The sequence below is a fragment of the Periplaneta americana genome, chromosome 8, assembly GCF_040183065.1.
Source record: "Periplaneta americana isolate PAMFEO1 chromosome 8, P.americana_PAMFEO1_priV1, whole genome shotgun sequence".
NCBI lineage: Eukaryota > Metazoa > Arthropoda > Insecta > Blattodea > Blattidae > Periplaneta > Periplaneta americana.
In genome coordinates, this window is record NC_091124.1 from 120,500,403 (window position 1) to 120,526,803 (window position 26,401).

General features: G+C 34.8%; 2 protein-coding genes across 2 annotated transcripts in view; both read right to left on the reverse strand.

Annotated features, from left to right (window-relative positions):
- LOC138704992 (inter-alpha-trypsin inhibitor heavy chain H4-like) overlaps positions 1-18,581 on the reverse strand; it is a 139,943-nt gene extending 121,362 nt beyond the window's left edge. Inside the window, exon 1 of the mRNA XM_069833509.1 lies at positions 18,381-18,581. Within this exon, the coding sequence (XP_069689610.1) occupies positions 18,381-18,500 (120 nt within the window). The 5' untranslated portion in view covers positions 18,501-18,581. The remainder of the gene's footprint in view (positions 1-18,380) is intronic.
- Positions 18,582-24,561: 5,980 nt separating this feature from the next.
- Positions 24,562-26,401, reverse strand: part of LOC138704993 (inter-alpha-trypsin inhibitor heavy chain H5-like) — a 69,855-nt gene continuing 68,015 nt past the window's right edge. The window contains exon 11 of the mRNA XM_069833510.1: positions 24,562-25,960. Within this exon, the coding sequence (XP_069689611.1) occupies positions 25,944-25,960 (17 nt within the window). The 3' untranslated portion in view covers positions 24,562-25,943. The remainder of the gene's footprint in view (positions 25,961-26,401) is intronic.

The following is a 26,401-nucleotide window of genomic DNA, read 5'->3' on the forward strand; positions in this document are numbered from 1 at the left end:
ACTGATGCTGAGGCACTCGGCACATCTTGTTCGAATAGTGAAAAACCAATATTACTAAAAGATTTGCGTTTCTTGGGTGCAGGCAGATCAGTTTTAGTAACTGTTCGTCATGGTCTTCTGATATCTGTCACTTATACCTAGGATAATGAGGGAATATTATTGGCACAGCATTTGGTTTTAATAGTCTAAATTTCCCATTATTAGAATAATATTCTTCCCTGAAATGTAAACTACAAACGACTGAAGATGGGTAGTTGCTTTAGGAACAAAGTCTCGGCGTGAAATCACTTTAAGCCATTTTCGCATCTTTCCCTTACTTACTTACTTATGGCTTTTAAGGAACACGGAGGTTCATTGCTGCCCTCACATAAGCCCGCCATTGATCCCTATCCTGTTCAAAATGAATCCAGTCCCTATCATCATATCCCACCGCCCTCAAATCCATTTTAATATTATCCTCCCATCTACGTCTCGGCCTCCCCAAAGCTCTTATTTCCTCTGGCCTCCCAACTAACACTCTATATGCATATCTGATTTCGCCCATACATACTACATGCCCTGTCCATCTCAAACGTCTGGATTTAATGTTCCTAATTATGTCAGGTGAAGAATACAATGCGTGCAGTTCTGCGTTATGTAACTTTCTCCATTCTCCCCTAATTCCATCGCTATTAGCCCCAAATATTTTTCTAAGAATCTTATTTTGAAACACCCGTAATGTCTGTTCCTCTCTCAAAATGAGAGTCCAAGTTTCACAACCATACAGAACAACCGGTAATAGGGTAAACTAGGGTTTGTTGGACAGTCGGGCATGTTGGACACTCCGTACTTTAACGTGTTACCACGCCACTTGTGGGCACCACATTCAGCTAGAAGTCAATGACGAAAGTAGCCACGAGTGGGGCAATTTCCGTCATTGACTTATAGCAGAATGTGGTGCCCACAAGTGGCGTGGTAACACGTTAAAGTACAAAGTGTCCAACATATCCGACTGTCCAACAGACCCTAGTTTACCCTATAACTGTTTTTGTAGATTCTAACTTTCCGATCTTTTGACAGCAGACTAGATGACCAAAGCTTCTCAACCGAATAATAAGAGGCATTCCCATATTTATTCTGCGTTTAATTTTCTCCTGAGTGTCATTTATATTTGTCACTATTGCTCCAAGATATTTGAATTTTTGTCCACACCTGTGGAGTAACGGTTAGCGCGTCTATCCGCGAAACCAGATGACCCGGGTTCGATTCCCGGTCGGGGCAAGTTACCTGGTTGAGGTTTTTTCCGGAGTTTTCCCTCAACCCAATATGAGCAAATGCTGGGTAACTTTCGGTGTTGGACCTTGGACTCACTTCACCGGCATTATCACCTTCATCTCATTCAGACGTTAAATAGCCTAAGATGTTGATAAAGCGTCATAAAATAACCTACTAAAGTAAAATAAAATATTTGAATTTTTCCACCTCTTCGAAGGATACAACTCCAATTTTTATATTTCCATTTCGTGCAATATTATTGTCACGAAATATAATCATCTTTCCCTGTCACTCGGAAATTCGTGGAATGATATTGCTCCTTCACTCTTTTTTTCTATTCGAAGTACACAATAGTACACAACAATACGTCATTTTTAATCATATCACAATAAACTCACATACCAGTAGAAAGAAGCGCAATATTACTAATTATAATCGTACAAGAAACCAAACACACATTCCTCAATGAACCTTGGGATTCAGTGCCATCTGGCGGGAATTTCATATTTTCTCGATTACAGCTTAACCCTCAAACGGAGTTGTGGGGTCGTTTTCGATACCAGGCAAATTGTATACCCCTGAAATTCCTTAACCGTTGCATTCTTTCTCTTAATCTTCTGTGTACCTTTTCCTTTTGTCAAGCTTAATTCATTGGCTGTGTCGTTGACCAGCAGGTACCGTTATTTATTTCCAGTAATAGCTAAAATATTGAGTGGTATCCTTTTCGACCCCACAACTTCAGTTGTGTATCTGCACCTTGTCAATGTACAACCAACGAGTTTTCATAATGGAGTATGGCTATTAATGCGCGTAAAAGTGTATCAGTTCTCGATTCGGGTTTCCCACGCTTTGTAAACAGTGTTGTAGATGAAAGTGACGGCAGTGATGCGAGTGGATGTGAGGACTAAAATGATCCGGACTATAATTCCGCACATGACACGGATTCAGAACAAGATTACGATTCAAATGGAGTGGATGAAGATGTAAACCAACCAAATGATGATTCATTGAATTTCTACGGTAAGAATGCATGCAAATGGTCGGCTATCGAACCTAATAGAAACAGAAGAACACCAGCACACAATATTGTAATGAAAGTTCCTACACTGAAAGGAAAAGCTAAAAATTTAGGGAATTCGTGCAATCCTTTACAGGCATGAGAATGTTTATTCACAGAGGACATGATTACAGAAATTGTTATACACACAAATGAGAAAATTATTTCCTACAGCGCAAATTTTTCTGATACATCTCGTACAGAACTGAGAGACACTAATGCAGTAGAGCTGAGGGCACTTTTCGGGTTCCTGTATTACACAGCAGTTTTCAAATCAAACCATGAAAGTCTCGAGTCCATGTTTGCAACTGATGGTACTGGAAGGGATATTTTCCGTGCCATTCTTTCTGTCAGGCGAACATACATTTTGATACATTGCTTGCTTTTTTATGATTTTGCAACACGAGCAACAAGGAAGGAAATTGATCCATGTGCAGCAGTGTCGTATATTTTTCACAAAATGGTTGAAAACTCTCAGGCTTGATATAATATATGTTTTTATGCCTGTGTAGATGAGATGAGATGCTAGTAGTTTCCGTGGCCGCTGCAAATTTAGGGTTTACATGGCTAGTAAGCCGGAGAAATATGGGCTGAAAATTATGATTTTGTCTGATGCTAACACTAATTATCTCTTGAATGCATATATATGGTGGGAAAGACAGTGATGGGATAGGTCTGACAGCACAAGAAAAAACGCTGCAGAAACCAACACAATCAATACTGAGATTAGTGAAGCCTATTTGTGGAAGTAACAAATGTTACAGCTGACAATTACTTCACTTCCATGGCGTTAGTTTCCGCACTCAAAGACCGTAAACTAACTTATGTAGGGACGATGCGGAAAAACAAGAAAGACATTCCACAAGAATTTCAGGCAGACAGGAAACGTAAAGTAGGCTCAACTGAATATGGTTTCCAAAATGACCGCACATTAATTTCCCACGTGCCTAAGAAAGGAAAGTCTGTTATTTTGCTCTCTAGCATGCATCATTCAGGAGATACAGATCCTGAGACAGGCAAGCCTGAAATTATTTCCTCCTATAATAGAACAAAAGGGAGAGTAGATAGCCCTGACCAAAAGTGTATTACATATAGTAGCAGCAGACGAACCCGGACATGACCTCTGGCTATTTTCTATGCAATTCTGAATATTACTGGTGTCAATTCTTATATATTACAGACATCATTCAAAGACTATATACCCATTTCCCGCTTTGAATTCCTGAAAACGCTAGGAAGACAACTTACAGAGCCATACCTACATGAAAGGCTTGTAAATGACCGACTCCCAAAAGAACTCAGAATGATTGTTTCCAGGATTTTGAAGGAACCTCTGACAAAGATTGAAGGAACACGCGAGAAATTGAAAAGAAAACGTTGCGCGCTGTGTCCTCGTTCAAAAGAGAAGAAGACAAACCAGTACTGTGTTAGTTGCGACCGTCCAGTTTGCCAGCTTGCCGATCAGTTACATGTAGAGAGTGTGGAGAATAAAGGAAATCCAGTTTGACAGCAAAGTATGCAACCAGACTGACATTTTTATTGTGATTACTACATTTTAATGTGATCGTTATGAAGAAAATATGATAAAATGGAACTTTATCTTTTACAATAATTTTAAATTAACTCAAAATTGTCGTACAAACTTTCGGTGTTATATTATGTTATGATCTATTGTTTTTCAAAGTTTTGCACAAATTACTAATAATTATATTGTACTCATATTAGTTATATGTCCTTAAATTATGTAAACAAACATAATAATAATTGAAATTCCTATTACATTATCTTAAAAAGTAAACAAAATTGATATTTTACCTCATTTTGTAGTGGTATCGTTTTTGACCCCACAACTCCACTTATGTCATGAAACAGTCACAACTCCGTTTGAGGGTTAAACACAGGGATCAAAATGAATTGTCAAGGCCGGTAAAGGAGAAGCGAAGCGAGCACATCAAGTCGGCCGTGATTATACAATTAATAAATACTCGGTTGCTAGGGAAACGTGGATAGAAGATGAGCGATAATTTCAGTATTGTTTGTTTAGCCGCATACTGTATTTCTCCTTTTCCACAACCTCTATATAGGAAGGTTTAGTGTAAACAGATAAGGAATTACGTACTTGGCAAAGGAATCATTCTAACTTGCCACTTGATCTGTAATTCTGTTTTGTACTGTTTTCTTTTTGTAGAGATAAAGTTAGTTTTTTTATTGTGGGGGAGGATCACTACGATCCAGCGCCGCGTTGCAACTTAGTAAATCTATTCCGCTTATTTCCCAGTTAGGCATATTCCCAACTCACACCAGCTGACTTTACTAAGGTTCGGTGAATATCAGGTAACCCCATTCGTCCCCAGAACAGTTCCCAGCCAGGAACGCCCATATACGTAAAACCACAAAAGGGTAAAAGCCTCTAAAACCGTAGCAGTTGAATAACGCGAAGTGTTAGCTTGAGAAGATGACGAGGTAATCTCGGCAAACAACAATATCTTGATCGTATCCCCTCAGCAAGCAGACAGTAATTTTAACCTTTGTGAAAGTTCAGCAAATACAACATAATTACGTTGCTTGATAAGTTTATTCTTTGAATTTAATGCTAATTGTTTGTGATAATGGATTTTATAACATAGGCCTATGTATTTAGCGAATAAAGAAACTGATGAATTTTACAATAATTTTAAATGTCGTAAACAGTGAACATTAAAGTTGGTATATTTTTTCACGTTTTCTTCAATTTTACAATTTTCTTTTCATCTTTCTTCCATCACCCATCTTCAATCGTTAAATAATTAGGTTGAAATGTGAAAATTCCGGCATTGGTCGGACATACCTATTATTAATTAAGTAGACGGGTACCAGAATAAACAGTGCACAACCGCTGTATAAGTTATTCTGTGATGCCTGAATTCCGGAATTATGCATGAAGGAACCGTAATAAATAGTTCGTGTAATAATACTCTTACTGTCGTAATATTTGTCACAGCTGCTCTACTTCCAAAATTTTAGTGTTTTTTTTATTTTACATTAAAACAATCAGAAGCCAATATAAGTCACCCGTTCTTTTATTTCACAGTTGATTGGTAGGTACCACATACAGCAATATTGGAAATAAATAGGTGCTGCTAAGAAGAACCCGGGGTTCCTGGCTCCTGGGCTTATCAGGCTACTCATCTGCGGGTGGGATCTGGCTCTATAGTCGGTTCAATGTTAACTTAAGATACTGAATTTTGCAACTTCAACTTTTTCCCTCCATTACCTGATCACCTGCTTAAATTTAGTGACTTTCTATCACTTAAGTTCGCTTCACTTCTGACAACACTTCCTCGAATCCACGCTAGGGATGAGCAAAAATATCCGGTTATTTTATACGGTTTTGCTTGCTCGCTTAACCTGATAACTAGTTATTTTCCTCAATAACCGAATGACCGGTTATTTTTTAAAACATATATCGAATCAAATGTATTTTAAGTTTATCTCTAATTTAATGACAATCGGACATATTTTCTTTTTATTATTTTGTACTTTATATAATCAACCCTGTATACAAATTGTCTCGTGGGTCATTCCTAGGCGGGATATGGGTTCCTACATTACTTACTTCTATGTCCATAGATGGAAAGATGAAATGTGACTTCGAATCAATGTCAGTAATACATATATGCCTAAACCTTATCTTAGTCGCTGACTTTATCTGATTGACTTATATTATTTCTGCGGGTATTGGAACATTTCAAATGGCGAGACATTTTTTTTCTAATGGCATTGGTTATTGAAATTTTTATAACATTGTTCCATTAGGTATCTAGCTTCCCAATAGTGATCACTGTCACAAGTGGACTTTAGGGATGGATATTGTCGTAGATGTCATCTGTCCATATGGCGAGAAACTTTGACTTCAGTATTTATTGGTTATAGGAGAATAGGCAGAACGTCGAAAAGTATCATAATCAAGGTTATAATTGTAAAAATTATGCATCTTGTGTTACTTTTTACTTTTCTTATGTATAACCCTAATGTGAGTGAAATAATCAAGTAGATGCAATTTCATAACCTCTTATTATTATTGTTGTATTTTGTTTACGGACGTCATTGATGATCTTCAGCATCTAATAGTGTTCCTTTAACTATCTTATGGTTGGTTTATACTTGATTGAAAATTGTTCTTTGATTTCTATTGGAAATAATCTCTCATATCATTTTTCTGACTAATCTGGTATATTTAAATGGTTAAAAATATGATAACCGGATAATAATCTGTTATTTTTGACCGGTTAACTTACTTAAAGTTAAATTCATTTTAAAATAACCGGTTAACCGATAACCGAACAACCTCCCTCGCATGGTATAGATAACACAATAGCTAGTCATTTTGTAACGGCTGGCTTGGAACATTTCGAGATGATTTTCAAGTAAACTAACTAAACAAATTAAATTCACTAATTTAGATGCCAAAGTGTGTGTATATTTTATATTGGGATATTATATTGTATTATAATGCGGAAATATCCTAAATAATAATAAATAAAGTGACTGATGTATATAGTTTTAAAAAGAATAGCCTAATAACTAGGGCTAGGATTTTGATGAAATTGCATTTTTTTTCAATAAGCCAGGAACATAGCTGCTTTAGTATTTATATGTTCTGTGATAAACTGAGTGTTTTAAGACATATTTGTTAGGGAATTTTCTTGCATTTTTTGCCTGTTTCAACTCATAAGAGCATTTTTTGTTTTATTCGGTCATTTTTGAGGCATTTTCATTTAACTTTGGCCATAAATCTCCATTATTAATGTGAAATAATGTTTATTTCCTTTGATATTTTTTCTAGGCCTACATATTTTGTCCATTAATGCCCATCATTTTGTATAATATTTTAATCGTTTTTCTACACAAATATTGTCATTTTAACGTAGTACACCCCATACAATAGATCAGTCCAACCACCCCTTCATCAGATAAAATAATTAATTAAAGTGTACTACTTAGAAAAAAATATGTAAAATTAAATAAACTTGAATGTTGGAACTAGAATTTAATTTAATTGCTAGTCTAAATATTAAGTAGTACAAAACCTCTTTTCCTACAAAGCCAATTATGTAAGATCAATTTTTAGGGCATTTTTTAAAGATTTGTAGATCATAAATTCATTATTTGTAGGGCATTTTTTCATTATTTATAGGTCATCAAAATCCTAGCCCTACTAATTACTTTTTAAGCCGTGAACATTTATTTAGTAACATACAATGCTTTAGGTTCAAGGTTGGTAGCATTAAGTGCCAACTTTCTTTGATTCATGCTACCTCACCACGCGTTGTTTTGAGTATATCAGAAGCTAAGACAGGATGGCCCACCTACAAACATCGGATTCACGAATGCCACCTGTCGTGTCAGACTTGGACAATTATTGCAAGTATAGAGCGCACGATGGACCGAAGCGTGCTGAGCCCGTCCCGGATCCAGCCCTCGAAAAGCCATACCAAATGTCTGTTATTACTCCCTGCGAAGGTTTCATTGGCCTTAGGATTATTATTTTTATATTTAACCTCCCGATTGACGTACTACATTCCAAGAAGTTTTAAATTGAATGCTAAACATACGAGTATGCCTACATGCTATGGAACCTTTAATAATCGTGTTTCGGACTGTGTATTTATTGTAATAGGAAAATTCTGTGAACATTGTAGTTGTATTAGGAAGACAGATTTTCTTTTGTACTTCTACAGTGATGATCAAGACTGTCTAGTTTAGTGGTTTCCAAACTGGGGGTCGCGAGGTGGTTTACAATATAAAACAAAAAACGCCTTATTAACATACACTTATGGTGTGTTCAGAAATCTAAATAACTTTCAAACATAATAAAAAAAGTTTCAGAAGTTATACACTAGAGAAAAAACAAATATTAATGGGACAAATGTGTCTCTTTTTCAGAAAGTAGCTCTCAGCTTCTGTTGACATTCTGATATAGTATGATACTGTATTCTGTTTCTTGCAAACTTTTCTAAGTTTCTTGGTATAAAAATATAGATCTATTGTTGACTAACGCTGTAATTAGCCTGCAGAATTGCAATAATTATTTTATTCGTTAATAACATATTTTGCAGTTTTTAGAAAAATTCGATCCTTTCTAGGGAAAAAAAGCAATGGCTAGGGAAATTTACAACACATGGGGTTGGCAACGCTAAACGTCAATGTGAGTTGTATTCTTGGAGGATAAGCACGTATTCTTTAGGCGACGTAATTAATGTGTCTAATATAGTGCTTTAATTAAGTTAATATGGCTCAATTCAGATATTGTACTCCCAAAAGAGTATTTCTGTATCATTCATACGTGCGTACAGAATCGGCTGGTGCTGTAAGGAGATTAAGTACTTCAAGAGAGATTCCCTGGTGTCCAAGTTCCAAGTCGAAATTCGATTCAAATATTGGTAAATAAATTTCAAGGGTAATGGTTAATTTTCTAAGCGACTGTCAGAAAATACAAAGGGGGCAGATCCAACATCTTCTTGCTTCATATGGGTCGATTTTTTAAGTGTAGGTAAATTTTTAAGCGTTTATTAGAGCTTATTTTTAAGTGTTTATTAATTTAGTAATAACTTACGCAACAAAATGTACGTAAAATTTTAAGCGTATATTGGAGCTTATTTTCAAGTGTTTATTAACTTATTAATAACTTACGCGAGGAACTGTACGTTATTTTTAAGTGTCTATTTTTATTAGTAATAATTTACGAGATAAACTGTGGGTACATTTTTAAGTGTTTATTAGAGCTTTTTTAAAAATATTTATTAGTAATAACTTACGCAACAAACTGTAGGTACATTTTTAAGCGTTTATGACAGCTTATTCTTAAGTATTTATTAGTAATAACTTACGCAACAAACTGTAGGTACATTTTTAAGCGTTTATGACAGCTTATTCTTAAGTATTTATTAGTAATAACCAGGCCTGCAGAACTCGCAAGTAGGGAAACTATGACGTCAGCCTCACTCCACTTCTATTGGGGATGATCGACTTCCGCCCCGAGAATGAATGTTGATGCAGCCGAACATAACTAGAACGCCGCGCCGTGACCGCACAGGTAGAAAAGGTGGATGGGGTAAGAAAGGGGAGGAAAGCAGTCGCTCTCAAGAGCTACAGTTCTGCAGGCCTGGTAATAATTTAAGCGACAAACTGTAGGTACATTTTTAAGCGTTTTTTAGAGCTTATGTTTAAATGTTTATTAGTCATAACTTACGCGACAAACTGTAGGTAAATTTTAAGCGTTTATTAGAGCTTATTTTTAAGCGTTTATTAGTCATAACTTACGTGACAAACTGTAAGTACATTTTAAGCGTTTATTGAAGCTTATTTTTAAGTGTTTATTAGTCATAACTTACGCGACAAACTGTAGGTAGATTTTTAAGCGTTTATTAGAGCTTATTTTGAAGTATTTATTAGTAATAACTTACGCGACAAACTATGGGTACATTTTTAAGCGTTTTTAGAGCTTATTTTTAAGTGTTTATTAGTCATAACTTACGCTACAAACTGTAGGTAAATTTTAAACGTTTATTAGAGCTTATTTTTTAAGTGTTTATTAGTCATAACTTATGTGACAAACTGTAAGTACATTTTTAAGCGTTTATTAGAGCTTATTTTTAAGTGTTTATTAGTCATAACTTACGCGACAAACTGTAGGTACATTTTTAAGCGTTTATTAGAGATTATTTTTAAGTATTTATTAGTAATAACTTACGCGACAAACTGTAGGTACATTTTTAAGCGTTTATTAGAGCTTATTTTTAAGTATTTATTAGTAATAACTTACGCGACAAACTGTAGGTAAATTTTTAAGCGTTTATTAGAGCTTATTTTTAAGTATTTATTAGTAATAACTTACGCGACAAACTGTAGGTAAATTTTTAAGCGTTTATTAGAGCTTATTTTTAAGTATTTATTAGTAATAACTTACGCGACAAACTGTAGGTAAATTTTTAAGCGTTTATTAGAGCTTATTTTTAAGTATTTATTAGTAATAACTTACGCGACAAACTGTAGGTACATTTTTAAGCGTTTATTAGAGCTCATTTTTAATTATTTATTAGTAATAACCAGGGAACGGATTTATATGGACTAAAAATATATGAAATATGTAAATATATATGTAGTTATTTTTACCAAAATATGGAATTAAATATGGATTTTTACCAAAATATGGAATTAAATATGGACTTAAAATTATAAAAAAATGACTATGTACGTTAAATATTGGTACATTTTAATCAAACTAAACAAAAAATATAATGGACGTACCTTATCTTCCAATGTAGTTTCAACAAAACACAATTTTTATTGTCTGTTACCATAACAATAGGTTACAAACATTTCTTTCAAGTGCTGAAAAGTGAATCTTCTTCTATTGTCTCTGAGGATAGATTTATACTGACTAAAAGAGCGTTCGACGTCACAAGAAGTAACTGGTACATAATTCAATTTCACAATGTCTGCTGGGGATAAGTCCAAGTTAATCTTCACTGTTGATTCACCACTCATCACAGCAACAACCTTTTGTAGTTCTTCATATCCAGGGTTTTTTGAAAGTACAGTGTCCACCTTAGCTCTTACTGCATCTGCAACTTTACCTCTACCACGATTCAGTTGTTCCACAGTACTATTTATAATTTCAAAACTTTCAGATAGTGAAAGGTGCCTATTTTGGAGACTTTTGAGCGTTTTTATGATGCATGAAAATGTGTGCTGAATGTGAGCTAAGTCATTCTTCACACTTATGTCACAGGTAACTGTTTTCGCAGTATCAATTGAGACTGCATCTTCAGAGTCCAATGCAAGGAGAACATTGTTAATAGAGTCTATATGTTCGGCATAATATTCAACTGCTTCTAGCCATGTACCCCATCTAGTTAAAATTGGCTTTGGTGGCAATGGAATTTCAGGGTACATTTCTTTCAACACGTTAACTCTACTGGGAGCTTTGAGAAATACTTTTTTCACTGATGAAATCAACAAATCTACTTTAGGGAAATTGTCTCTGACCACTTCTGCCACACGATGAAATGCATGCGCCACACAAGTAAAATGAGTCAATTTAGGATATACAACAGATAATGCTTGTCCAGCTTTGACCATATAAGGGGCAGCATCGCTAATAAAGAATAACACATTATCGTACATAATACCCTTTGGCCACAGGATACCCATAGCTTCGTTGAACAGTTTAACTATAGTTTTGTTATTGCACTTTTCTAGAACATCACAATGTAAAAGAATTCGTTCAGAATATTGTTCACTTAACAAACCGATAACTACATTACCAACAAGTCTACCTTCTTTGTCGGGAGTCTCATCAATGGAAACCCAAATTGAACTATCTTTAATTTCATCTCTTATCTTCTGTATTGTCTCATCGTAGATGGATGGAGCATACGTCTTCCTAAGTGTTGACTCATCCGGGATTGTATGTTGAGTATATTTTTCAAGGAATTCCCTGAAGACCTTATTCTTTAGTTTGTAGAGAGGAATATCAGCAGAGATGAGAGAACGGCACAGGTCGATGTTAAACTCAGATCTTACATTCGATGTTGTTGGTTGTGTTAAAAAAAATTGTCTCTGCTTGGAATTTAGTTGTTTGTTGGCCTGATGTTTACTAGTTGTAATGTGTTGTTGCACCAGGAACTTTTGTGTAGATGATACTGCACACTGACACAAATTACAAAATAATATTTTATTGTCAGTTGATAAACCATCTTCTTTAAATTCTGAAATGTAACTTGTTAGTTTTGATTTTAAATTGACTGAATGACGTACTTTTGGCATATTTACCGTCTTTATAGTATGATTTACAAAACTGAACCTATGTGTACTCTGACTGGCATTTAACTGTTGAGCTGCACAACTGAAGTCTGTTAAAAATTTTAAATTAAATTAATACAGTTTTGTAACTTACTTTCCCATTGTTGATAGGACTGCTAATTTTCAAATAACTCTGATGTTAAAGGGATTACTGAACATGTGTTTAAATCTCTATTGTTGAAATGTATTTTTAAAAGTTAATGGAATTTTGTTTTGTTTTATTGTTAAACCTAATATAATATGGACTGTTTTATATGAAATATGGAAAATATATGGAAATTAACGAAAATATGTACTAAACTCTAAAATATGGAAAAATATGGAAAATAAAAGTAGGATTTTTCAACCCTACACATTGTGAAACATAAAGATAATGCAAAATATAAATTATATTAGCTTTATAAGTAAATATGTATTTACATATAAATCCTTTCCCTGGTAATAACTTACGCGACAAACTGTAGGTACATTTTTAAGCGTTTATTAGAGCTTATTTTTAAGTATTTATTAGTAATAACTTACGAGATAAACTGTAGGTACATTTTTAAGCGTTTATTAGAGCTTATTTTTAAGTATTTATTAGTAATAACTGTCGAGATAAACTGTAGGTACATTTTTAAGCGTTTATTAGAGCTTATTTTTAAGTATTTATTAGTAATAACTTACGAGATAAACTGTAGGTACATTTTTAAGCGTTTATTAGAGCTTATTTTTAAGTATTTATTAGTAATAACTTACGAGGTAAACTGTAGGTACATTTTTAAGCGTTTATTAGAGCTTATTTTTAAGTATTTATTAGTAATAACTTACGCGACAAACTGTAGGTAAATTTTAAGGGTTTATTAGAGCTTATTTTTAAGTGTTTATTAACTTAGTAATAACTTACACGACAAACTGTACGTAATTTTAAGTGTTTATTTTTATTAGTAATAACTTATGAGATAAACTGTGGATAGAATTTTAAGTGTTTATTAGAGCTTATTTTTAAGTATTTATTAGTAATAACTTACGCGACAAAATGTAGGTAGATTTACTTCGGACTTACTCACACCCGTTCATTGCAGTTATCGACGTGACTCGCACAAGACTCGCAAGCAGTGGAAGCGGGCGCACCGAGAATTGTTCACCTAGCAGGCTGAAGGAGAGTCAGTGGAACAGCAGAGAAAAATGGAGATGGGCTATCGGAAGATGTAATTAACACATTGTAACAACCGATATATTATCATCATTATCTATTATTATTATTATTATTATTATTATTAATATTGTTATTATTATTGTTATATTAAATTTTGGAACGACTGTATATATAATAGCAGCAGCAGTAGCAGTATCCGTAGTAGTTCTAGCAACATCAGTAATACTTTCAACTGCAGAAGTTATTCAGCGTCGAAATTCAACGTCAACTTGCCTGGGCTCCTCTTGCAGAGGCAGCGTTCCTTTAAGTGCCGTAAATCTACGACCAAGAACCGACAGCTTTACTTTCCTCCAGGAGTAAGACATGGGAAGAATTTTAACGTCCTTCATAATCCTTCGCCCTTGAGCGGGCTTCAATCCGCTACCCTTGAATCCAACGGCTAGCTTGCTAACCACTGGACCCCCGTGATAACCTATGAAAGTTGATTATTTTATTGAGAGTAGGGGAACGACTTCTATCGCTGTAGACAAGATTATTATTATTGTTGTTATTATTGCTTACAAACATGAACAAACATTAGTTTTAAGTATCTACAGCAACAAGTATTATTCATTAATCATATCTTTGCTCGAAATCTAAACGGTTTCTTCAAGTCTCTAAGCGTTGTACACATTTCGAATAAAACTGGACTGTCAAGCGAGTGAAGGAGCTACAAGCATACAAATTACAAAAAACATTACAATTTCATTTAAATATTAACAGTTTCCTCATTAAACTGACAAGAAACAAACTGATTCCACTTGTTAAACTTTTGTATATTTTTATTCCGATAATTGTAATCGAGACAGTAGGGCGTGACCTGTGTTCAGCGACCCAAGTCTTCTGGATGATCTCACAGCTGCATAACATGTAAAGAACGAAGAGATTTTACTACCATTATGTAACTATTGATCCAATTATAAAAGAGAATTCAAGCCGATTCTTGCAACATATCAAATTACAAATCATATGTAGTAAAAAACATTTGTATACTGTACTTACTTGAGTAACATATGTATGCCGTCTTAGAATTTAATAATAATTGTGATAGGCTAATAATAATAATAATAATAATAATAATAATAATAATAATAATAATAATAATAATAATAATAACCATATTATGTTCAATAATATTTATCTACGAGAGTAGTCTAAGATGAACTCGTAGGACAAGTCTAGTAGCCGGTTTCACCAAGCTTCTTTAAATCAGTACAAGTGACTTGTCAAGAAACGGGTCGGTTAATTTTAACGAGATCTTTAAAAATTGACTGTTTCACTAAGCCTTCACTCAGAATTGTATAGTACTAGATAGTTAATAGAAATATAATTAGAATGAGATGTTTAACCGATGATCAGTCGGAATTGTATAGTACTAGATAGTTAATAGAAATATAATTAGAACGAGATGTTTAACTGATGATCAGTCAGAATTGTATAGTACTAGATAGTTAATAGAAATATAATTAGAACCAGATGTTTAACTGATGATCAGTCAGAATTGCATAGTACTAGATAGTTAATAGAAATATAATTAGAACCAGATGTTTAACTGATGATTAGTCGGAATTGTATAGTACTAGATAGTTAATAGAAATATAATTAGAACGAGATGTTTAACTGATGATCAGTCGGAATTGTATAGTACTAGATAGTTAATAGAAATATAATTAGAACGAGATGTTTAACTGATGATCAGTCAGAATTATATAGTACTAGATAGTTAATAGAAATATAATTAGAACGAGATGTTTAACTGATGATCAGTCGAAATTGTATAGTACTAGATAGTTAATAGAAATATAATTAGAACGAGATGTTTAACTGATGATCAGTCAGAATTGTATAGTACTAGATAGTTAATAGAAATATAATTAGAACGAGATGTTTAACTGATGATCAGTCGGAATTGTATCGTACTAGATAGTTAATAGAAATATAATTAGAACCAGATGTTTAACTGATGATCAGTCGGAATTGTATAGTACTAGATAGTTAATAGAAATATAATTAGAACGAGATGTTTAACTGATGATCAGTCGGAATTGTATAGTACTAGATAGTTAATAGAAATATAATTAGAACGAGATGTTTAACTGATGATCAGTCAGAATTGTATAGTACTAGATAGTTAATAGAAATATAATTAGAACGAGATGTTTAACTGATGATCAGTCGGAATTGTATAGTACTAGATAGTTAATAGAAATATAATTAGAACGAGATGTTTAACTGATGATCAGTCAGAATTGTATAGTACTAGATAGTTAATAGAAATATAATTAGAACCAGATGTTTAACTGATGATCAGTCAGAATTGCATAGTACTAGATAGTTAATAGAAATATAATTAGAACGAGATGTTTAACTGATGATCAGTCGGAATTGTATAGTACTATATAGTTAATAGAAATATAATTAGAACGAGATGTTTAACTGATGATCAGTCGGAATTGTATAGTACTATATAGTTAATAGAAATATAATTAGAACGAGATGTTTAACTGATGATCAGTCGGAATTGTATAGTACTAGATAGTTAATAGATAAATAATTAGAACGAGATGTGTAACTGATGATCAGTCGGAATTGCATAGTACTAGATAGTTAATAGAAATATAATTAGAACGAGACGTTTAACTGATGATCAGTCGGAATTGTATAGTACTATATAGTTAATAGAAATATAATTAGAACGAGATGTTTAACTGATGATCAGTCGGAATTGTATAGTACTAGATAGTTAATAGATAAATAATTAGAACGAGATGTTTAACTGATGATCAGTCAGAATTGTATAGTACTAGATAGTTAATAGAAATATAATTAGAACGAGATGTTTAACTGATGATCAGTTAGAATTGTATAGTACTAGATAGTTAATAGAAATATAATTAGAACGAGATGTCTAACTGATGATCAGTCAGAATTGTATAGTACTAGTTAGTTAATAGAAATATAATTAGAACCAGATGTTTAACTGATGATCAGTCAGAATTGCATAGTACTAGATAATTAAGAGAAATATAATTAGAACGAGATGTTTAATTGATGATCAGTCGGAATTGTATAGTACTAGATAGTTAATAGAAATATAATTAGAACGAAATGTTTAACTGATGATCAGTCAGAATTGTATAGTACTAGATAGTTAATAGAAATATAATTAGAATGAGATGTTTAACTGATGATCAGTCAGAATTATATAGTACTAGATAGTTAATAGAAATATAATTAGAACGAGATGTTTAACTGATGATCAGTCAGAATTGTATAGTACTAGATAGTTAATAGAAATATAATTAGAACCAGATGTTTAACAGATGATCAATCAGAATTGTATAATACTAGATAGTTTATAGAAATATAATTAGAATGAGATGTTTAACTGATAATCAGTCAGAATTTTATAGTAACTTGCTAAATAGTTAAGGGGAAGAAGGGGGACAAGACTAACTGTAGTATCCTTCGAGGAATATCAATTTTGTTAACGTCGTACAAAATTTTGTCCAATATTCTTTTGCGAAGATTAACTCAATATGTAGACGAAATTATTGGGGATCATTAGTGTGGTTTTAGGCGTAATAGATCGACTATTGATCAGATTTATTGTATTTGACAGATATTGGAGAAATATGGGAGCATAAGGGTAGAGTATATCAGTTATTCAGAGATTTCAAAAAGGCATATGACTCGGTTAAGAGAGCGTTTTACATAATAGTTTTATTGAATTTGATATTCCCAAGAAACTAGTTCGATTACTTAAAATGGGTCTCAATGAAATATACAGCAGAGTACGTATAGGTCAGCTTATGTCTGATGCTTTTCCAATTCACTGTGGGCTAAAGCAAGGAGATGCACTATCACCTTTACTTTTTAACTTCGCTCTAGGATATGCCATTAGGAAAGTTCAGGATAACAGGGAGGGTTTGGAATTGAAAGGGTTACATCAGTTTCTTGTCTATGCGGATGACGTGAATATGTTAGGAGAAAATCCACAAACGATTAAGGAAAACACGGAAATTTTACTTGAATCAGGTAAAGCTTTAGATTTGGAAGTAAACCCCGAAAAGACGAAGTATATGATTATGTCTCGTGACCAAAATATTGTTCAAAATGGAAATATAAAAATTGGTGATTTATCCTTCGAAGAGGTGGAAAAATTCAAATATCTTGGAGAAACAGTAACAAATATAAATGACACTCGAGAGGAAATTAAACGCAGAATAAATATGGGAAATGTCTGTTATTATGCGGTTGAGAAGCTTTTGTCATCTGGTCTGCTGTCAAAAAATGTGAAAGTTTGAATTTATAAAACAGTTATATTACCGGTTGTTCTTTATGATTGTGAAAATTGGACTCTCACTTTGAGAGAGGAACAGATGTTAAGGGTGTTTGAGAATAAGTTTCTTAGGAAAATATTTGGGGCTAAGAGGGATGAAGTTACAGGAGAATGGAGAAAGTTACACAACGCAGATCTGCACGCATTGTATTCTTCACCAGACCTAATTTGTTAGGAACATTAAATCCAGACGTTTGAGATGGGCAGGGTATGTAGCACGTATGGGCGAATTCCGAAATGCATATAGAGTGTTAGTTGAAATGCCAGAGGGAATGAGACCTTTGGGGAAGCCGAGACGTATATGGGAGAATAATAATAAAATGAATTTGAGGGAAGTGGGATATGATGGTGGAGACTGGATTGATATTGCTCAGGATAGGGACCGATGGCGGGCTTATGTGAGGGCGGCAATAAACCTGCGGGTTCCTTAAAAGCCATAAATACATAAGTAATGATACTAATAATAGTAACATGTTGCCTCTGAAGATACAAGCGTAAGTGTCATCTTCCATGGATTGAAGTGTTGAACATTATAACAGTAGAATTCCGTGGATTTGGTTTTGTGGAAAAATGGTGAGCTGGGAGAGTCCACAGTTGCTATGGCACAGTGACAACGATGATCACAATATGTTGATGCTAATAATTGACAGTGGAAGAAAACACTTTTAAGTGTAGGCAATAATAAGTTATTGGACGTGATTTACCTTGGGAAGTCGTGGGGTCGCGTCTTCATCACTCTCACTGCTGTCGCTGCCCTCTGCAGCGAGCGTCACGATGCGCTGATAACAGCAGAGGACGAGGAGGACGATCGACGCCGTCCGCATTGTTCTCTCAATAAAGTCGCACACACATCTGAGCACGCAGCGGGATGTTCCAGACGTCCTGCGCGCGCACTTGTAACTGATGTAATGTCATAATCTTAGTTCTATTTTATCGTTATTGACGTATAAATAAATAATAGCTGAGTTGCTGCAATGTATACACAAAATATTTGTACATATTCATGAAAGTACCCGTTTTCAGCCTTCCTAAACATAAAAGAACCACCTTCGCCATGTTGTTCATCTATGGGCAGTCTTTTCTGCCAAATGTTCATTCAGGGTAAGTCCGGGATAGATGGCTATAGTTTTTTCAATGCTCTGTAATTTGAAAGATTATTAAGAAAGTGTCCATGAAACAATTTAAATGAAGTTGCAGAAGGTAAACAATTACAGTAACACCTGTTTATGATGAAATAAATTCATTTAGGATGAGAAACTCTGACATATTAAAAACCAATATACTGGCCATTTCTCCTTATATGTGAGGAAGACATGGCCATGTAGTATAGGGATAGATAGCCACACGGTTTTCATAGTTAAGAAGTACAGGGTGGGGCATAGGAACCAAGTGTTTTTAAGATAATCATAAAACAGTTTTTGTTTTCAACACATTTTATTGGTAGAATAACGTTTGTGTGAACATACCATTTCAATTATGAGCGGAAAATTACATCTGGCATGTGATGTCCGTCTGTGTTGACGCATTGTTTAAAGCGCTGACGAAAATTCACCTCTATTCTTTCCAGGAGATCTCTGTTGATTTGAGTGGTGTGTTGACGTACTGTGTCCTTTAATTCATCTAATATTCGGGGCTTATCCTCGTAAACACGTTCCTTTAGGTACCCACATAGAAAAAAATCGCGTGGACAGGTCAGGGGACCGAGGGAGCCATGGAACATCACCAAATCTCGAAATGAACCGATTGGAAAACAGGAGGCAAAGAACTGCCATTCACTCTCTGAAGATATGCGCCGTGGCCCCATATTGCTGAAACCACCAATCTTGTTTTGGGTGTAAATGTAAATCGCCATGCAAAATCCGTCTTACCGTATGATTGCTGATTCAAAGAGCAGCTGAATGTCTTCGAGCAGAGCGGCCTGGGCTGCGCATTATCGCCTGTCTAACTGAAAATTTTCTGGAGTACGGACTCTGTGTTGGGGGCCGAGCGATTTATTCTTTAGTATTGCGCCTTTTTTTTTTTTTTTTTAGATTTTTTAACCCAACATAAGATTGTGTCACGCACGGGAACAGAATCATTGCGATTAATATTGAATCTGTAGCAAAACTCACGCCGTACCGAGCGCACTGACTCGCCATTTCTAACAAAACAATCATACGTAAACATGCGTCCACTGCTCCATGATGCCGACTGCAGGTGAAATGCTATGAGCCACGGAATGAATGTCACATGCCTCACGTCTCTCCCTTTGATAATGACTGAGTACAAGCCATTCCAAAAACACTTGGTTCCCATGCCCCACTCTGTATATATAATTGTATACTGTAATATATTGTATATTAAACTAGGTGTAAGTCCATACGTAGATAAAATTATTAGCGGCCATTAGTGCTGTTTTAGGCGTAATAGATCGACTATTGGTCAGATTTTTGTATTCGATAGGCTAGGTACTGGAGAAAAAATGGAAATATAAGGATATAGCACATCAGTTACTCGTGGATTTTAAAAGGTATATGACTCTGTTAAGAGAGAATTTTATATAATATTCTTATTGAATTTGATATTTCCAAGAAACTAATTCGATTAATTAAAATGTGTCTCAGTGAAACTTAGAGCAGAGTTAATATAGGCTAGCTTCTGTCTGATGATTTTCCAATTCACTGCGGGCTAAAGCAAGGAAATGCACTATCACCTTTACTTTTTAATTTCGGAATATAATATGGCATTAGGAAAGTTCACGATAACAGAGAGGGTTTGGAATTGACCGGATTACATCAGCTTTTTGCGGATGGCGTGAATATGTTAGGAGAAAATTCACAAACGATTAGGGAAAACACGGAAATTTTACTTGAAACAAGTAAAGCGATAGGTAGGGAAGTAAATCCCGAAAAAACAAAGTATATGATTATGTCTCGTGACCAGAATATTGTACGAAATGGAAATATAAAAATTGGTGATTTATCCTTCGAAAGGGTGAAAAAATTCAAATATTTTGGAGCAACAGAAACTAATATAAATGTCCCTCGGGAAGAAATTAAACACAGAATAAGTATGGAAAATGTCTGTTATTATTTGGTTGAGAAGCTTTTGTCATCTAGTCTGCTGTCAAAAAATCCGAAAGTTAGAATTCATAAACCAGTTATAGCCTATTACAGGTTGTTCTGTATGGTTGTGAAACTTGAACTCTCACTTTGAGAGAGGAACAGAGATTAAAGGTGTTCGAGAATAAGGATCTTAGGAAAATATTTGGGGCTAAGAGTGATGAAGTTATAGGAGAGTGGAGAAAGTTACACAACGCAGAATTGCGCACTTTGTATTCTTTACCTAACATAATTAGGAACATTAAAGCCAGACGTTTGAGATGAACAGGACATGTAGCACGTATGGGCGAATCCAGAAATGCATATAGTGTTAGTTGGGAGGCCGGAGGGAAAAAGACCTTTGGGGAGGCCGAGACGAAGGTGGAAGGATAATATTAAAATGAATTCAGGGGAGGTGGGATATTATGGTAGAGACTGGATTAATCTTTCACAGGATAGGGACCGATGTCGGGCTTATGTGAGGGCGGCAATGAATCTCCGGTTTCCTTAAAAGCCATAAGTAAGTAAGTAATTATGTAAGTAAATAAGCCCTTAGCATTTTTCAAATAGCCTGTTTCAATGTTATTTATTATATGTAGGATAAAGTGAATAATTAGATTGCTTAATTAATTTGCATCTCCATTTCATATCGAAAACGGCGATATATAGGCCAATGATACTATATATTACAATTGAAATTATTACATATATTTTCCGGATAAATTTTGAACAAATCTGAAATTATTCAAACAGCCCCGCTGTAGCTTTAGCCTGCCTGTATTAGGCGAATATTGCTCTTGGTGGTCTTGTCGTGAATCTGAGCTCTGAGGCTGACGTCGACGTATTGTAAAAGGCGATAAAGCCGTTAGCATGGGTTCCTCCGGGAGCGAAGCAAAAGCTGGAAAGTCCTAGTCGTAAATTTACGTCACGCGAAAGAAACCCGATAGGGGGGCATGAGGTAAAGTCTGTTGGCTAGCTATTTCTTGCCCACATCGAAGTGTGAAATTAGCACGATGGAACTCATAATTGTGCGTGTCCTACCATTCTCCACTAAGTTTACCTTACTATATGGACGATTATGTTTTCTATTTCTGTGCAGGAGCGGCCCGTCCTTATGTGCTACAGTGCTACAGCACAATGATAACTTTTGGTCAAATAATGTATTTGTAATACCATAGTATTCGATCTGTCATTTGACAATTTCCTGTGGCTATGTTCATGATGCGTTATACAGTGTTTAGTCTTCGCTCTTCGCTCTTTGGTGCCTCAAGGGGTTCGTTCTGCTACTCAGAACTCCACATGAGAATGTAGACAATTATGCGCATGTCCGAAGCTGAAATCAGAGCTCTGATTTTTACGCGGGAAAATGCTCTAGTGAGCTTCAGCACGACACAGCTTGGGGATTGCAAAAGTAAAACGTAACAAAAGAATGCTTGTTTGTATAAGAACTCGGAACAATTTACAATGTATTTGGTAATTCAAGTATCCGACTGCTCCTGCCATCTACCTGTTTATTTGAGGTTCCTCCTGAATCAGCCAGCAAGCGACGGAAAATGGAATCCCAGCAAATTGAAGCCAAAGAATTATATGACCGTATAATTCAGGATTCTACTCACCATTTCCAGTCTTAAGCTACCTAGACTTGTTAAGCAGCAAATTTTTTGTCAATTTTTCACATAATTTTCCTGAACGCGAATTTGAAGTTGCTGTCAACAGCTATACTGTACTGAATATAAGAGTGTTAAAGTTAAAACTTGGAGTTCTGTACGGAAGACCCGACATCCGAAGTATAGATGGAGCTGTTCAGTTGTTGCAATACATAGTCTCCAACAATTTACAGGATCCATTCTGTGAAGTAACGAAGTTGTTAAATATTTTGTTACAACATCAGTGACCACTGCTGAGCCAGAAAGATCTTTTTCATTCTTGAAACGCATACAAATGTTTTTAAGGAACACTATGTCCCAGGATCGTCTCAATGCTCTTGGAATACTGTCAGTAGAAGAGAATATGATGTCCAAGATGGAGGGTTTAACTCTAGGGTAATTGACAAGTTCTGCAGTAGAAAGGAACGTCGTATGTACTTCGTATTTCGTCACTAGGCGAGTCTCAAATTAAGATAAATAGATACAAGTGTATAGAGTAGGTCGGTATATTATTGTTGATATATAGTTTTGTTTAATGGCTGCTCTCTCTCTCTTTTAAATATCTCTCAAATTGTAGCACACTTATTATTTTGACCACCAGCCATTACTTCTCTGTGACACTACTGTACTTATAAGAACGTAATTAATTGGGCTCGTATGAACATGGTCAATAAAACCACAATTAATACAAAATTATTTTAAGTTATTATTATTTGTAGCACATGCATAACAAAATGTTATAAATACCAGTATAAATACACAGTCACAATATACAGTTACAAAATGGAGTAAGAACAAGCATTCTATCGGATGGTAAAAAGGACACATTCAAATTGAGGATAATACAAAAGGGCATAATTTCATTAGTTGACAAATTATTTGTAACTTACGTAAATATACGTTTCTTTGTATGTCAGTTTTAAATTCGGGCAATGCTGCTGTCATTGCGTATACCGGGTGTTTATATAAAATTGTAACATTTTCACAGATGATAATAATGGCCAAAACAAGGTAAAAAGCTCCCATGAACATATGAGTAATACACTTGCGAAAACAAATATGTGTTGAGACTGGGTCATTCTTCATTGTGGCCTATTATCGTTATTCGTTTGAAACATGAAACAAACATTCTATGTTTTGAGAGCGTGCAGCATGTCTCAACATAAGTAAACAGAGTCTAGTAAACATGGGCCCTAAATCTAATACATTGGTGTATATCCATCGACAACAAACATTGCAGTGTGTGAATATACAATGCATGTCAGTAAATCCGAAAGCAGCCAAGTGTGTTCACAAGAGTACGTGATTCTCCTTTAGTGATTACTCAACAGACATGAGGATATTAGGTCATAATACAACATGGGTAGTCCATATCTCAACATGTATTTGTTTCTCGACATATCTTCATGGGAACATTTTTCTAGTTTTAACCAATACTACAGAGTGTGTAAATATGTCATACTTATTTGAACGTCTTGTATAGTGATCAGTAAGTCCGAAGACTACTCAAATGAGAGAGATTTGCTCACATGTGATATCTTGTCAGTTGCTGGATGTTATAGTCATATCAGTTCTGTTCTATTATCTGTAGTATCCGATTTATATAATAGTGGTTTGGCTTACAAAAAGCTCTTCTAATATAAATTGAACGCAAGCACTGCGCAGAACTTTGCAGAAAAGCCAGTAGTAGTAACAATATTTTGCACTACATTACCGCGTCTATAAACAAGTGACACTAATGCCCATTTAGGCCCATAATACACTACACCGAGAACTATGAGCTATGTAGAGTGAATCGGAGGGAAGACGACTATCGGGAGAAGATGCTTATTTCGTTATAGTTTCACATTCTTCCAAGAGAGAACGCCACGCACATGTCTTCGTGATCACTGAGATAACTGAATGTCTGTAGAGCTAAAGCAGCGCAATTTTCTGCTATAAAATAATTGCAAAGGTATGATAAAATTTTTAAACAACATCCTTGAATTCGTAATAACTGTCAAACCTTTGTAATGGATATTGTAGTAAAGGTAAAGCTTGTATTGTTAACAACCAACGACCTTGTTCCGCCATATTAGGTTTCGTCACAGCACTAGGCATCTTATCCCGATATTTGCGGAAGAAGCTCACTTTTTTCGGGGTAAGATGGCAACTTGCTCCAAGACTTTTATTTTTTGTTTTATTGCAGGGAATGCATAAACATTACCGTACGTAAGGTTCTCTGATAGTCAGTGCTTTGAGGACAGTCTTCAACTTACGATGGAACATGTTATAACAGAGGATATGAACTGTGTTAGAGCATCGCAAGCATACGGGATTCTTTACCGTACCCTTTAACGCCGCCTAAAAAAAATGATGACAAAAAATGTACTGGATTGAATTCATTATGTGCAAGAAGTGATTTCACGAGTCTTGCGCACGACAATAAAATCTGTGCAATGACTGTGTTGCTAAGTAGTCATAAACGAGTGAGAAAGTGTCATGAGCTTTAGATTAAGTCATTTTTGTTATATACATGTATCAAACCAAGTTCAGGTGATATACATATATCAGTAAATGTGTTAATTGCATTTACCATCTTACCCGACTATCGGGGAAAGATGCCTACAGTGCAGGTAAGAAGAAAACCTGTATCTATAAACAAGGTAATGAATGTTTTCTGTTTTGTACCAAAAATATAATTTCAAAATACCTTCCAGATTTTGATATTTTAATATGAAATTCAAAACTGAATGAACAGTATCTTTAATTTTCAATCAAAGAAAAAGTTAGACAAGTTCCTCCGATCCACTCTAATGTGGATGGAGACAGCTTAGCAATGCTTTCTTTTTGACACTATAACGGGAAACATGTTTCTACGCTCTGTATAGATAATTAAAAGACAAATTTTATTACGCCATACGGTAGGCAGGTTGATATGAGCCGATAGAAATAAAGTGACATAAATTTGAACAGCTGGCCTTCTATTAATTGTCGAAATTTATTCACCTAATATTGTAGATTTTATGGGTACACAATTGGAATAGGTTATCTGTTGGAGCGGGAAATATAGGTGGTGGGAGTAGCTATGCTCCACAAAAATCGCTAGATGACCGATGTGAGCTATATCTCAGTTCGAACATAACTCTTTGCTAAAGGAAATCATGTTCCATACCTCGACAAACGCGTTACATAGTTCTCGCTGTAGTGTGTTACGGACCTAAATGACCACAACGAAGACGTTTTCATTGCAAAATCAAGTAATACGTAGTTTACTTATTATTGCGAAGTTGCATAATAAAATTCATACACTGTAAGTTTATTTGGCGCCTCTTTATTGACATGATCACCTATATTTAAGGAAGTAACTCCCTTAAACATCTTGCTGCCTTGCTTGACCCAGACATCTCTTCTATACTTTGCGATATCGGGGTTCTATTTCTGATGCTGCACAATCGCCCACATCTTCTATCATTGTTGCCATGTCTTTGAGATCCAGGTATATTTTTTTTCCAGTAAAAATCTCCATAGATGTTATTTTCATCAAAGAAATTTTTCCTCTTCATGGACACCATTGATCTGCGACAACAAAGACATATTTTTATTTTCCCTTTATCATGACAGGAAGAGCAGATAAAATAACACAACCTCACAAAAGGGACTTAGAAATTTTCACAGGAATACATTTTTATCATTCCTTTTATCAATAAAATAATAGGCCTAACATTTCACCAGCCAGCCGGTCGATCAATCGGTAGATTTGCAGGTCAGTAAGTCTGTCGGTTGATCGGTCAGCTAACTATCCTGCCTGTGTACAATTCTTCTTCCAAAACTATATTTTACTATGTTTTGTTTATATCCAGATTCTAACAGTCAATAAAATTTGTGCGGGAAATATGCATAAGAAAAATAAATCTTATTTAATGAACCTGAAATTGTTTGGAGCCCATATTTCAGTTCAGAATACAGTATACTGTTGATTTAATTCTAATTGGGTAAAGTTATTTTCTGATAATTATT